This window comes from Moschus berezovskii, chromosome 15, assembly GCF_049115385.1.
Source record: "Moschus berezovskii isolate FMDL1 chromosome 15, NW_MosBer_1.0, whole genome shotgun sequence".
Taxonomy (NCBI): Eukaryota; Metazoa; Chordata; class Mammalia; order Artiodactyla; family Moschidae; genus Moschus; species Moschus berezovskii.
Window position 1 is genome coordinate 17446253 of NC_142474.1, and position 12472 is coordinate 17458724.

Genomic DNA, 12472 nt, shown 5'->3' on the forward strand with positions numbered 1-12472 from the left:
CCAAGCGTTTGGTCTTCCTACCTGAAGTTTTTTTACAAGAGGAGAGAATAGAAATACAAAAGTATAGTTTTGAACTTAACTCTTTCTTGGGCACCTACTATGTACCAGGCTCTCTGAGCACTACAAATAAAGCTTACAATCTAATCTAGAAAAAATTACAATACAATCAAGGAAGTAACCAGTTCCCTAAGAAACGGACCTGAGAAGGAAATGCTCTAGCGAGCACGAACTCCGTGTGGCCCATGCCCACTAAGACCAGGCACTGCACTAAGCTCTTCACAAGAACCATCTTATTGAACCTTGATATTTGTTCTATGATGTAAGGATTACTGATCTCATTTACACATGAGGCTCAGAGAGGTGAGTAACTTGCCCAAAGTCACACAACAAGAAACAGAGCTAGTATTCAAACTCAAGTCTAACAGACCCCAAAATGGATGTACTTTTTTTGTACTTCTTTCTGCTCTGGAGTTTAGAGGAGAGAGATTTCCCTTTTGCTCAGAGGGCAATGGAAAGATTTTTCTGTAGAAGGTGGCATCCGAGTGAGGCACCGACAATGAATTCATGACAGGAGACACAGTGGTGATAAGTCCTGTCCTGAAACCAGAGGACCACAAGGGCCAAGCACTGGGCAAAGTGTGCGCAAAATGTCATTCTTTAAGAAATGTCCCAGCCCCCCAGTCTCTGATTACTGACCACGTGAAAATGAGTAGGATGTGAGAGTGACAAAGAGAAAGGCAACTGACTGTGAAGCTGCTCTTAACAAAGCTTCAAGTTTAGAAACATTTCAGTTCTTAGCAAAAACAAAAAACAAACCAAACAAAACACTGGGAGACAACTGAAGTATTCTGCAGTAGGGCATTGTCACTAATGTCTTGCTGACGATAAACAGGAGTCCAGATACTCCAATCCCTCTCACGGTTGCAATTAAGTGGGGGACACACAGAAAATGAAATATACATATACTGTGTTTAATGAGGAGTTTCAGGATCAAAGGGGGAAAAAAACTACGTATAACTTTTAAGCTTAGTCTGGTCCCATCACTTCATGGGAAATAGATGGAAAAACAGTAGAAACAGTGGCTGAGTTTATTTTTTTGGGCTCCAAAATCACTGCAGATGCTGATTGCAGCCATGAAATTAAAAGACACTTGCTCCTTGGAAGGAAAGTTATGACCAACCTTGATAGTATATTAAAAAGCAGAGACATTACTTTGCCAACCAAGGTCCGTCTAGTCAAGGCAATGGTTTTTCCCGTGGTCATGTATGGATGTGAGAGTTGGACTGTGAAGAAGGCTGATCGCCGAAGAATCGATGCTTTTGAACTGTGGTGTTGGAGAAGACTCTTGAGAGTCCCTTATACTGCAAGGAGATCCAACCAGTCCATTCTAAAGGAGATCATTCCTGGGTGTTCATTGGAAGGACTGATGCTAAAGCTGAAACTGCAATACTTTGGCCACCTCATGCGACAAGTTGACTCACTGGAAAAGACTCTGATGCTTGGAAAGGTTGGGGGCGGGAGGAGAAGGGGACGACAGAGAATGAGATGGCTGGATGGCATCACCGACTCTATGGACATGAGTTTGAGTGTACTCCGGGAGTTGGTGATGGATAGGGAGGCCTGGTGTGCTGTGATTCATGGGGTTGCGGAGAGTTGGACACGACTGAGCGACTGAACTGAACTGAACTGAACTGAACTGAAACATCCTCAAGTCAGTTACAATACATGTATAATAAATGTGTAACAAACTGGAAAGTTGCTCAGTGGTCCTTCCTAGCAGGTGTTTCTTCTTCACCTGAGCCTTTTGCAGACAAGCAGGGTTAGATCCCTAGGATACTCTCCCCTCTGAGCCCCTACTCCCCTGCTGGGTGCTGTCACCCACACCTCTAAGGGACCCCATGAGCCCTCCTCCATGGCAGAGTCTCCACCATCACACTGTGGCCTGGCCGAGCCTCAGCATGAGACGCACATGGCTCCCTGGCCTCCCTCTCCCTTGGTCACTCCTACCCTTGCTTCAGCCCCTAACCTCAAATGCAATCGCGTCTCTCTGTAGCAGCACGCTTATGTTCTGACTCAGTATTTGCCTTGGCTAGAGCAGCTACAGGAGACCATGTCTTGGGGAGCTGCACGAGGACATGGACCTCAGTACAATACAATGTCTGCAGTGCTGATGGAGCACCTGGAGCGCAGCAGGTGTCCAGACAACACCTGTGGAACCAGTGGATGAAGTCTCTCAGGGAAGCAGCCTGAGAAGCACTTGAGATGCAGACTTACGCTAGCACGGTCTCCTCCTTGCTGAGGCGGGCAGTAAGAGCACCGAGCACTTCCTGGGAAGCCAAGGGGAGGCCAAAGCCACTCAGGGCTGCCACTGCATGGTAGATCTGGGCCACTGAGGAGTCTTCACTCACAGCTGCCAGCAGCAGGTCTTTGGTCTCATTGGAAACAGAGATCTAAGAAAGGACGGGCGGACACAGAGTTTAGAACAGGTGAGGGCAGCCTGCAGCAGGCAGAGCAATTACCACAGTCACATGACCCATCTGGTCTTCGATCACTCTCTTCAACATCTCAGAAGCCAGAATTAAGTATCTGGGAAACCTCAGCACAACACTTTTGAAAATATTCTGGCAAGTCACTAGCCTACTGACAGGGTTCTCCTGTGTTCAAAAAAATGGATTTCTAGAAATCTGGTGTGGGGGTATTCATCTTTCACTTTAAACATTTTGAAATGTTAAACGGAGACTGCAAGAAAAAAAGTAAGACTTCCCAGAAGAGAGGCAACTCGAGGAAGAAACTACTTAAAAATTCATGAAAAGTGAACACTTGGGAAACATAAACCAAGTCCATTTCTTTTAGGAAAAAAAAAAACAAAACACAAGAATGGAATTCCAATAGTCTCCTTGCTAAAAAAAAAGTCTCACGTGATCACCCCTCTTTAAAAAATGACTTGACAGTTTAAAGTAAACACAAACGTGAAGAAGCTGGACTCACCTCACACCCTGAGAGGGCCTGGCTGGACTGGGCGGCGTAGAAAAGGGAATCCACATTGCTGGGATCAAGGTTTGATTTAATGAAGGTGCACGCTTTCTAAACAGAGGGAAAAATCAATGGTAAGTAGTGATACACATGATGACTCGGTCAAGTGTACGTTTTTTTTGAATGATGAAGAAAATTCTGAGCAATCCATGATGGCTTAAAGAACCAGCTACACAAGATTTCATTTTTTAAACAGATTTTTCACAGGAAGCTAAATTACCCCCAAATACTAACTTCATAGAAAGAGCAACTCTAGGGCTTCCCTGGTGGCTCAGATGGTAAAGAATCTGCTTGCAAAGCAGAAAACCTGGGTTTGATTCCTGGGTTGCGAAGACCCCCACCTGGAGAAGGGAATGGCTACCCACTCCAGTATTCCTGCCTAGAGAATCCCATGAACAGAGGAGCCTGATGGGCTATAGTGCATGGGGTCACCAAGAGTCGGACACGACTAAGCAACTAAACACACACACACAGTCCTTCTGAACCTGGAAGTAAGGACAGAAAAGGTGGTCACTTCCAATGACCACCTGCTCTGGCTGTAACCCGTGCAGGGTGTTTATGATGCTCTTCCTCTTAATAAGCATGAGGACCCTGTGGTAGATATTATCATCCCCATTGAACAGAATAAGAAACTGAGGTTCAGCATTGGTAAGTAACCTCATGAAGGTTACAAAGCTATTAAATGGCAATGTCTTCACTCAGATGTCCCCAAATCTAAGTCAGGTTCAACACATCTAAAAAGGATTTGAAGAAGAAAACAATCTATTTAAGAAATCCTTTCAGCAGAATGTGGGTGATTAATGTGTGCTTTGTCGCCATCTGGTGCTTTAACAATAGAACAACATCCAAAGCCCCAAACAATGATGGCCATTGTTACCACTTTTTGAGCACTTAAAATGTGGCAAGCAGTGTTGACAAGCGCTGTATAAGCATTTCTCCTTTAATAAGAGGATCTATGCGTTAGGTCCTCCTATTACCTGAATTTTACAGATAAGAAAACTGGGGCATAAGGTCACTCAGCTCTTAATGGAGGAACTGGAATTCAGATCCAGGCAGCCTAGCTTCATTCTGAGCTATACAACCTTTCTCGGGACTACAAAAACGACCTGTTCCTGTGTAAAACCAGCATCATGCCTACTATACTTGCTTTTCAGAGACAGATCTACCAGTAGTCCGTGATTTCAAAGCTCAAAATGTCAGCAGCTTGTTTTGCTTTTCTTCCTATGTGGGATGGTTGATCTTGAGCCTGCAGGAAGAAAGCTGGCCCCAGACTTCTCCAAGTCCACATTTCTTTGCCTCCAATTCTTACGTGTCTAAAGACAGGAAACCACAGACACGCCTTTGTAGGAGGGTCATGCATGCTCAGTCATGTTCCATTCTTTTCAACCCCATGAACCATAGCCCACCAGGCCCCTCTTGGGGAAAATTCCATGAATATGGAGGCAAGAATACTGGAGTGGGTTGCCATTTCCTCCTCCAGGGATCCTCCCAATTCAGGGATTGAACCTGCATCTCCTGCGTTGGCAGGCAGATTCTTTACCACAGAGTCACCTGGGAAGCCCTACATATACAGGACTTGACACCAAAATGAAAGACGTTCATTATTCATTAACACCTAAAATCAACTCTCATTCCACACTCCACTGTTTACAGAACTGTGCTCTCCTCTCATACTTATTTAACCCCATTCTTTTCAGTTTTCCTGCTGAATCTGTTATGACAAAATAACCAAAATCTCCCCTAATGATCTATCTATGAGAGCAACCAACTCAGTGGATCTAACAGAACTGAGGGAGTTCTCCCTGCTCACTGAAAGCAAGACAGCTGAGCAGGACACACCCCACTACAGAAGTGGTAGTAACAGAGACTCTTTCTCAATTGGTTTATTTAATGTGCATCTCTAATAAGGAAATCCACCAGCTCCTAAACATCCATACAACTCTGTTCCTTCCACGGCTTACAATGTATACATCACACCCTCACCACAGCATGTTTCATAAATGATTAGAAGAATGAAGTATGTGATTAAGCCATTTATTTTCCGATTAAGAGGCACATTTAGAGAGTGTTCATTTCTATTACGCTAAAGTTTACAATTCATTCATTCGACAAATATTTGTGGAACACCTTCTGTTCAGTAGGCAATAAGCAATGTGGATGGCAGTTTGATAAAAAAAATAAAACGTCAGTGTACATGAACTACCACTATTACATAATAGTACTATTAAGAGCTAATACTGATTACACACGTATTACCTGCCATCACCATGCTAACCACCCTACATCCATCACCTGTAAGCTGCGTACTATAACTATTTCCATGTTACAGATGAGAAAACAAAGATTCTGAAAGGTTCAGTCAGCAGCACACATCCCTCAGTGGTGCAGTTGTCAAATCAAGATCTTGAAGCCAACCACTGAATTAGGAACAAAAAGCCACAGTTAATCACACAGTTTGGAGAAGGAAATGGCAACCCACTCCAGTATTCTTGCCTGGAGAATTCCATGGACAGAGAAGCCTGGCAGGCTACAGTCCACAGGGTCCCAAGAGTTGGACACTACTTAGGGACTAAACCACCACCATCACTAATCACACAATTAGCTGTGGCGTTGGAGAAGACTCTCGAGAGTCCCTTGGACTGCAAGATCAAACCACTCAATCCTAAAGGAAATCAGTTCTGAATTATTCACTGGAAGGACTAATGCTAAAGCTGAAATTCCATACTTTGGCCACCTGATGGGAAGAACTGACTCATTTGAAAAGACCCTGATGCTGGGAAAGATTGAAGGCAGGAAGAGAAGGGGATGACAGAGAATGAGACGGTTGGATGGCATCACTGACTCAATGGTCATGAGTTTTAGCAAGCTCCGGCAGTTGGTGATGGACAGGGAAGCCTAGTGTGCTGTAGTCCATGAAATCACAGAGTCGGACATGACTAAGCGACTGAACTGAATCACACAATTATCCCCGAATCACAGTGCACTGCAGTTGTCTGGATGGCTTTAGCCTATACCTTCAGCCTGGGCCAACATCCACTCGAACTCGTGACATCAGCAGAGAACACCCACAGGGGCATGAGTTCAATCTAAATACACATGCAGCTCCAAATCATGAGACAGATTAAAAGGTAGCATTCTGGGCTTCCCTGGTGGTCTGGTGGTTAGGAATCTGCCTGTCCATGCAGGGGACGTGTTGGGTTCAATCCCTGGTCTGGGAGGAAGGATCCCACATGCCGCAGGCAACGGGGCCCGTGCACCACAACTACTGAGCCTGCACTCTTGAGTCCGTGAACCACAGCTACCGAAGCCCACTCGCCTACAGCCCGTGCTCCACAACAGGAGAAGCCACCGCAACAAGAAGCCTGCACACCAAACTAGAGAAAGTCCACGTGCAGCAACAAAGACCTAGAGCAGCCAAAAATACAGAAATCAATCTTTTAAAAAAAGGTATCATTCAAGTTAGAGTAAGACCACCCCACTTCTCCAGGAGGCCCCTGGACTGAATCCTATGGTCCTACAGATGTTTGAAATCCATCAGTAGAAACCACTCATCTGAGTTCAAATCCGCCAAAATTTAAAATTAACCTAATAATCCCATTTTCTCTCCTATATCTGAGATACAAAACCTCTGCTGGTCAAGACTGCTCCACCCTATGCCTCTCAACTGTTTTCTCTCTTTCCAGGCCCTTTACAGACACCACGCGCTGTCCATACAGTATCTACACTAGCACTGTCTGAATTCACATGAATAACTTATAAAAAGCAAAATTATAAAAGCAAAAGTTTTAAAATATTAATTATAACAATAGTTAACAATCAAAGGATCTTTCATGGGCTTGTTACGCATAATATGATTCCACATTATCTTTTCTGTGATCCCGAGAAAGGCATCATAACTCCCATTTTACCAAGATGGAGCCAAGATCAAAAGCTTGGGCTAACGACTCTGCTGCTTGTGCATTTTCTTTTGAGCAAAACTAACTTTATCAGGCGGTACCCTGACCTAAAGGGTTTACAACAACGTGAGGAAAGTTGGTTTCAACAGTCACACACAGAAATACAGGGCAGGAACAAATAATAGCTGTCAGGAAGATATCTGAATTTCTGACTAAGTGCAGCTCTCATATAGCAGGGATTAGCAAATTTTCTACAAAGGGTCAGAGAATAGGCTTTGGGGGCCAGATAACTCCCTTTAGTAATTACTCAACTTTATTGTTAAAGTGCAAAACTAGCCATAAGCAATATATAAATGATGGGTCTAGGTGTGTTCCAGTAAACTTTTATTTACAGAAACAGACTTCAAGCTGGATTTGACCCTGGGGGCCATTATTCAGATGATGGTTGGCAGACACAGGGCAATTTTCTTAACCTTTCTAAACTTGTGTTTCCTCCTCTATTACAGGAAAATATTTCTGACCATATGGAATTAAGAACTGTGGAAAATTCTTAAAGAAATGGGAATACCTGACCACCTGACCTGCCTCTTGAGAACTCTGTATGCAGGTCAGGAAGAAACAGAACTGTACATGGAACACCAGACTGGTTCCAAATCGGAAAAAGAGTATGTTAAGGCTGCATATTGTCACCCTGCTTATTTAACTTATATGCAGAGTACATCATGAGAAACACTGGGCTAGAAGAAGCACAAGCTGGAATCAAGATTGCCAGGAGAAACATCAATAACCTCAGAGATGCAGATGACACCACCCTTATGGCAGAAAGTGAAGAGGAACTAAAGAGCCTCTTGATGAAAATAAAAGAGAAGAGTGAAAAAGTTGGCTTAAAACTCAAACATTCAGAAAACTAAGATCACGGCATCTGGTCCAATTATTTCATGGCAAATAGATGGGGAAACAGTGGAAAGTGACAGACTTTACTTTTTTTGGCTCCAAAATCACTGCAGATGATGACTACAGCCAAGAAATTAAAAAACACGTGCTCCATGGAAGAAAAGTTATGACCAACCTAGATAGCATATTAAAAAGCAGAGACATTACTTTGCCAACAATGGTCTATCTAGTCAAAGCTATGGTTTTTCCAGTAGTCATGTATGGATGTGAGAGGTGGACTATAAAGAAAGCTGAGCACCGAAGAATTGATGCTTTTGAACTGTGTGTGATGTTGGAGAAGACTCTTGAGAGTCCCGTGGACTGGAAGGAGATCCAACCAGTCTATCCTAAAGGAGATCAGTCCTGGGTGTTCACTGGAAGGACTGATGCTGAAGCTGAAACTCTAATACTTTGGCCACGTGATGGGAAGAACTGACTCATCTGAAAGACCCTGATGCTGGGAAAGATTGAAGGTGGGAGGAGAAAGGGACGACAGAGGATGAGATGGTTGGAAGGCATCACCGACTCGATAGACATGAGTTTGAGTCAACTCCAGGATAGACATGAGTTTGAGTAAACTCCGGGAGTTGGTCGAAGAAGGCAATGGCAAGCCACTCCAGTACTCTTGCCTAGAAAATCCCATGGATGGAGGAGCCTGGAGGGCTGCAGTCCGTGGGGTCGCTAAGGGTCGGACACGACTGAGCGACTTCACTTTCACTTTTCACTTTCACACATTGGAGAAGGAAATGGCAACCCACTCCAGTGTTCTTGCCTGGAGAATCCCAGGGAAGGGGGAGCCTGGTGGGCTTCTGTCTATGGGGTCACACAGAGTCAGACACGACTGAAGCGACTTAGCAGCAGCAGCAGCAGCCGGGAGTTGGTGATGGACAGGGATGCCTAGCATGCTGCAGTCCATGGGGTCACAAAGAGTCGGACACCACTGAGCGATTGAACTGAACTGAGAATTAAGAACACTCACGATAACGTGTCCAGTGTATCTGGCGTATATCAGATATTCAATAGATAATAGCAATTACTGATTCTAGTCCCAGCCAGGAAAGATAAACCGAGGACATCAGAAATTCTCAAAGACTACCAGTTCACAAAAACACACACATACAGAAACATTCTGGCCCACTGGCAAAAATGGAACATTTTGAGCATCAAAAAAAAAAAAACAATTGCAATGGACTGCAAGACATCAACTGGGACTACCTATTCTGACCAGGATGGAATTAAAATATTAAACTGCCACATATAACGATAAAACTGAACAAAATGAGATGTTGAGACACCAGACAGCACAAGGCTGTGATCCTTTAAAAAAATTAAAAAGTATGACAGTAGTACAAACGATGGGAGTCTGAAGAGAAATATTTTGTTATAAGGTCCTTTCCTTATTCATGATGTGGCAAAATAATTCAAAATATACTGTGATAAGTTAAGATGCATATTACAGGGACTTCCCTGGTGGTCCAGTGGTTGAGAATCCACCTGCCAATGCAGGGGACATGGGTTCAATCCCTGGTCCAGAAGATTCCATATGCCACAGGACAACTAAGCCTGGGCCACAAATACTATGCTTAGAGCCCATGAACTGCAGCTACTGAAACCTGTGCTCCCTAGAGCCTATGCTCACCAGCAAGAGAAGCCTCCGCAATGAGAAGCCTGTCCACCATGGCTAGAGTAGCCCCCACACGCCACAACTAGAGAAAGCCCACACGCAGCAACCAAGACCCAGTACAGCCAATTAAATAATAAGTTTTTTTTTAAAGATGTATATTACAATCTCTAGATCAACTGCTAAAGAACTAAATAAGCAAAAAGTCAATAGAAGAGAGAAACTATTTTTAATAAAAAGATTCAAACTAAGAAAAGAAAGGAAGAGGAAAGGATAGACAAACAGAAAATAACAAAATGGTAGCCTTAAATCGAACAGTACAGCTACAAAAAATATAAATGAACTAAATCCCCAACTAAGAAACTGAGACTTTCAGAATAGATTAAAAAACAAATCCCTGCTATACACTGTGTACAAGAGATAGACTGTTGTGACAACACCTGAATCTACGGATTCAACTTTATCACAACTAAAAATGAAACAATCAGATATTATGCATCCACTAAAAGGAAGTACACAGAAATGCCTACAAACTGACCCTGAATATAAATAAGCCTCAAGAACTATCAGTTTCTAAGAATCCAAGAGGTAAGAAAATATGTTCAAAAACAACATGAGGATATAATCAATCAAAGGCAGAATGTGGAAAATTCTCCAGGACAAGTGATCTGGCTTGTTCCATAAGTAAAAGATGGGGGCGGAGGGAGACTGTTAAAGATGAAAAGGATCTGAGGGTCAGGGAGGATGCCAAGACAGGCCTTAGCAAAGGGACTGAGCAGCTAACTGGACATGTTACCACTCCCTAAAATGCACTGTCCTCTGAAGATTACATTGCCCTAATCTGTCGAACCCAGGCATGGCCACGGGACTTGCTTTAGGCAAAGAAATGAGAAAGAAAAAACAAAGTGGCAAGTATCTCTTCTGAAGAGAAGTTGTAGAAGTCACCACATCTCTACAACATTCCAGAAACAGACTACTCCATCAGGCTAAATCCTAGCCTGAAAAATATGGAGCAAAGCCCCAGCTGACCATTGATGGCCATATTATAGTACGAGTGAAAAATAAACTTTAGTCATAAACCATTTAAATGTGGGGCCATTTCCATGCTAGTATAAGAAAGGAAGCATTCTAAACATGTCATGGTCAGATTTCCATCCATTGATTATGTATTTAAACACTAACCTAAGAATTGCTATGAAGGGATTTTTCAGGTGTATTAAAGCCCCAAAACAGCAGGCCTTAAAATTCAGAGATTTTCTAGGTAGGCCTGACCTAAAAGGTAAGCCCTTTAATTGCTGAGAGTTTTCTCCAACTGGCAGCAGAAGAGGAGGTCAAGAGATTTGAAAAGTAAGAAGGACTCAACATGCCGTGGCTGACCTACGTGGGGGACAGGGCAAGATGAGAAGAAAGGAGGTGGCCGTGAGGAGTGGACAGCAGCCCTTGGCTTGACAATGAGAAAATGGGGACCTCAGACCCATGACCACAAGAAACTGGATTCTGCCAACAACCTGAAGAGCCTACAGGTTAAGAGCCAAGCCTGGCCAACACCTTCAAAGGGACCTATGAGACACTAAGCAGAAAGCCCCGCCAAGCCTGTCTGGACTTCTGACCTACAGAACTATCCATTCATAAATGAGTGTTGTTTTAAATCCCTAAGTTGACAGAAATTTGTTACACAACTATAGGAAACTGACACACAAGGCTTATGTGAGAAACCTGGCCCTAATTCCCTACCCTAGGCTGTCCATGTTGCTGTAATGAATAAAATGTAAATTCACAATTTAAGACTTTTCCTAAACCCAGGAAAGGTTTCAGTCATGATGCATTTTTCCTCATCAAAGATCCAAAAATTATATCAGAATTGCCTGATGCTGTAACCGTCAGTGTTTAATAAAAGTGAATGCTCCCCATCTTGAACTCCTTTAAGATTTATTAACCACACACACGGGGCACTTAACAAGTATAGCCTCACTGTAAGTGAAGTGAAATGAAATGGAAGTCACTCAGTTGTGTCTGACTCTTTGCCACCCCATGGACTGTTGCCCGTGAGACTCCTCTGCCCATGGGATTCTCCAGGCAAGAACACTGGAGTGGGTTGCCATTCCTTTCTCCAGGGGATCTTCCCCACCTAGAGATCAAACTGCAATCTCCAGCACGCTGGCAAATTCTTTACCATCTGAGCGACCAGGAAAGCCCAGCCTCACCGTAAAAGTTTCAATAAAAGCTATAGAAAGTTCCTAAAGGATTTATGACTTGGTCTTCTTTATACTTTACTAAAACACCCGGCATGGTACATTCGTCATTCAGGAAAAAAAAGAGGATCTGTCAGATTGATATAAATATTTATGACATTGGCTTAGCCCTGGGTATTCTCAAATAAGCAAGAGGAGTTAGGTTTGAAGTACACAAAAGGAAGACAGTGAAGGAAGAGGCCACCAAGGCAAAAGTGGTCTCACCTTTACATCTGGCACCTGGGCATCAAGGCTGCTGAGTCCCACGATGGAGTAGAAAGCAGACTCCAAACTTGTGAAAGGGCGGTCCAGCGAGGCTTTCAGTCTCTCCACGTCATGCTTGGTGAGGTAGTGAGTGGGCGTCAAAGCCTGGGCGCCGGCTATGATTGTCAGGGCCAATAGGAAGGCAGTGCTTGAACCTTGGGGGGAAATGATTGTTAAATAAACACACTCCACACTATTCAAAGTTCTATACACAGTTTCAATGATGAGGCGCACCAAGATCATGTGAAGAAGGGTGAGGGAACTGGGAGGTTCCACCTGGGGAACCGGTGGGCACAGTCTTCAACTATCTGAATGACAGTCCTCCCAGCAGCTTCTGGGCATCTAAAGCAAGGGGCTCATCATGCCATTCCCATCTCAGGTATGTTTGTAGCTCCAATGCCTCCTAGGACAAATCCAAACCCAAGTCCTCACGTGGCCTTGCCTGTTTCCCAGTGGGATCTCTTTCATCGGTGGCTCTCTGCCCTCCTCTCCAT

General features: G+C 43.8%; 1 protein-coding gene and 1 non-coding gene across 3 annotated transcripts in view; both read right to left on the bottom strand.

Annotated features, from left to right (window-relative positions):
- Positions 1-12472, bottom strand: part of RPN2 (ribophorin II) — a 51528-nt gene that overhangs the window by 35502 nt on the left and 3554 nt on the right. For both annotated transcript variants that reach the window (XM_055437047.2, XM_088843805.1), the window contains exons 2-4: positions 11940-12133; positions 2989-3084; positions 2275-2450 (exon numbers count right to left, since the gene is read on the bottom strand). In XM_055437047.2, the coding sequence (XP_055293022.2) occupies positions 2275-2450; positions 2989-3084; positions 11940-12133 (466 nt within the window). The remainder of the gene's footprint in view (positions 1-2274; positions 2451-2988; positions 3085-11939; positions 12134-12472) is intronic.
- Positions 4255-4385, bottom strand: LOC129535663 (small nucleolar RNA SNORA38). Its single transcript, XR_008681703.1, has one exon. It is a non-coding gene; the product is annotated as a small nucleolar RNA SNORA38 (small nucleolar RNA).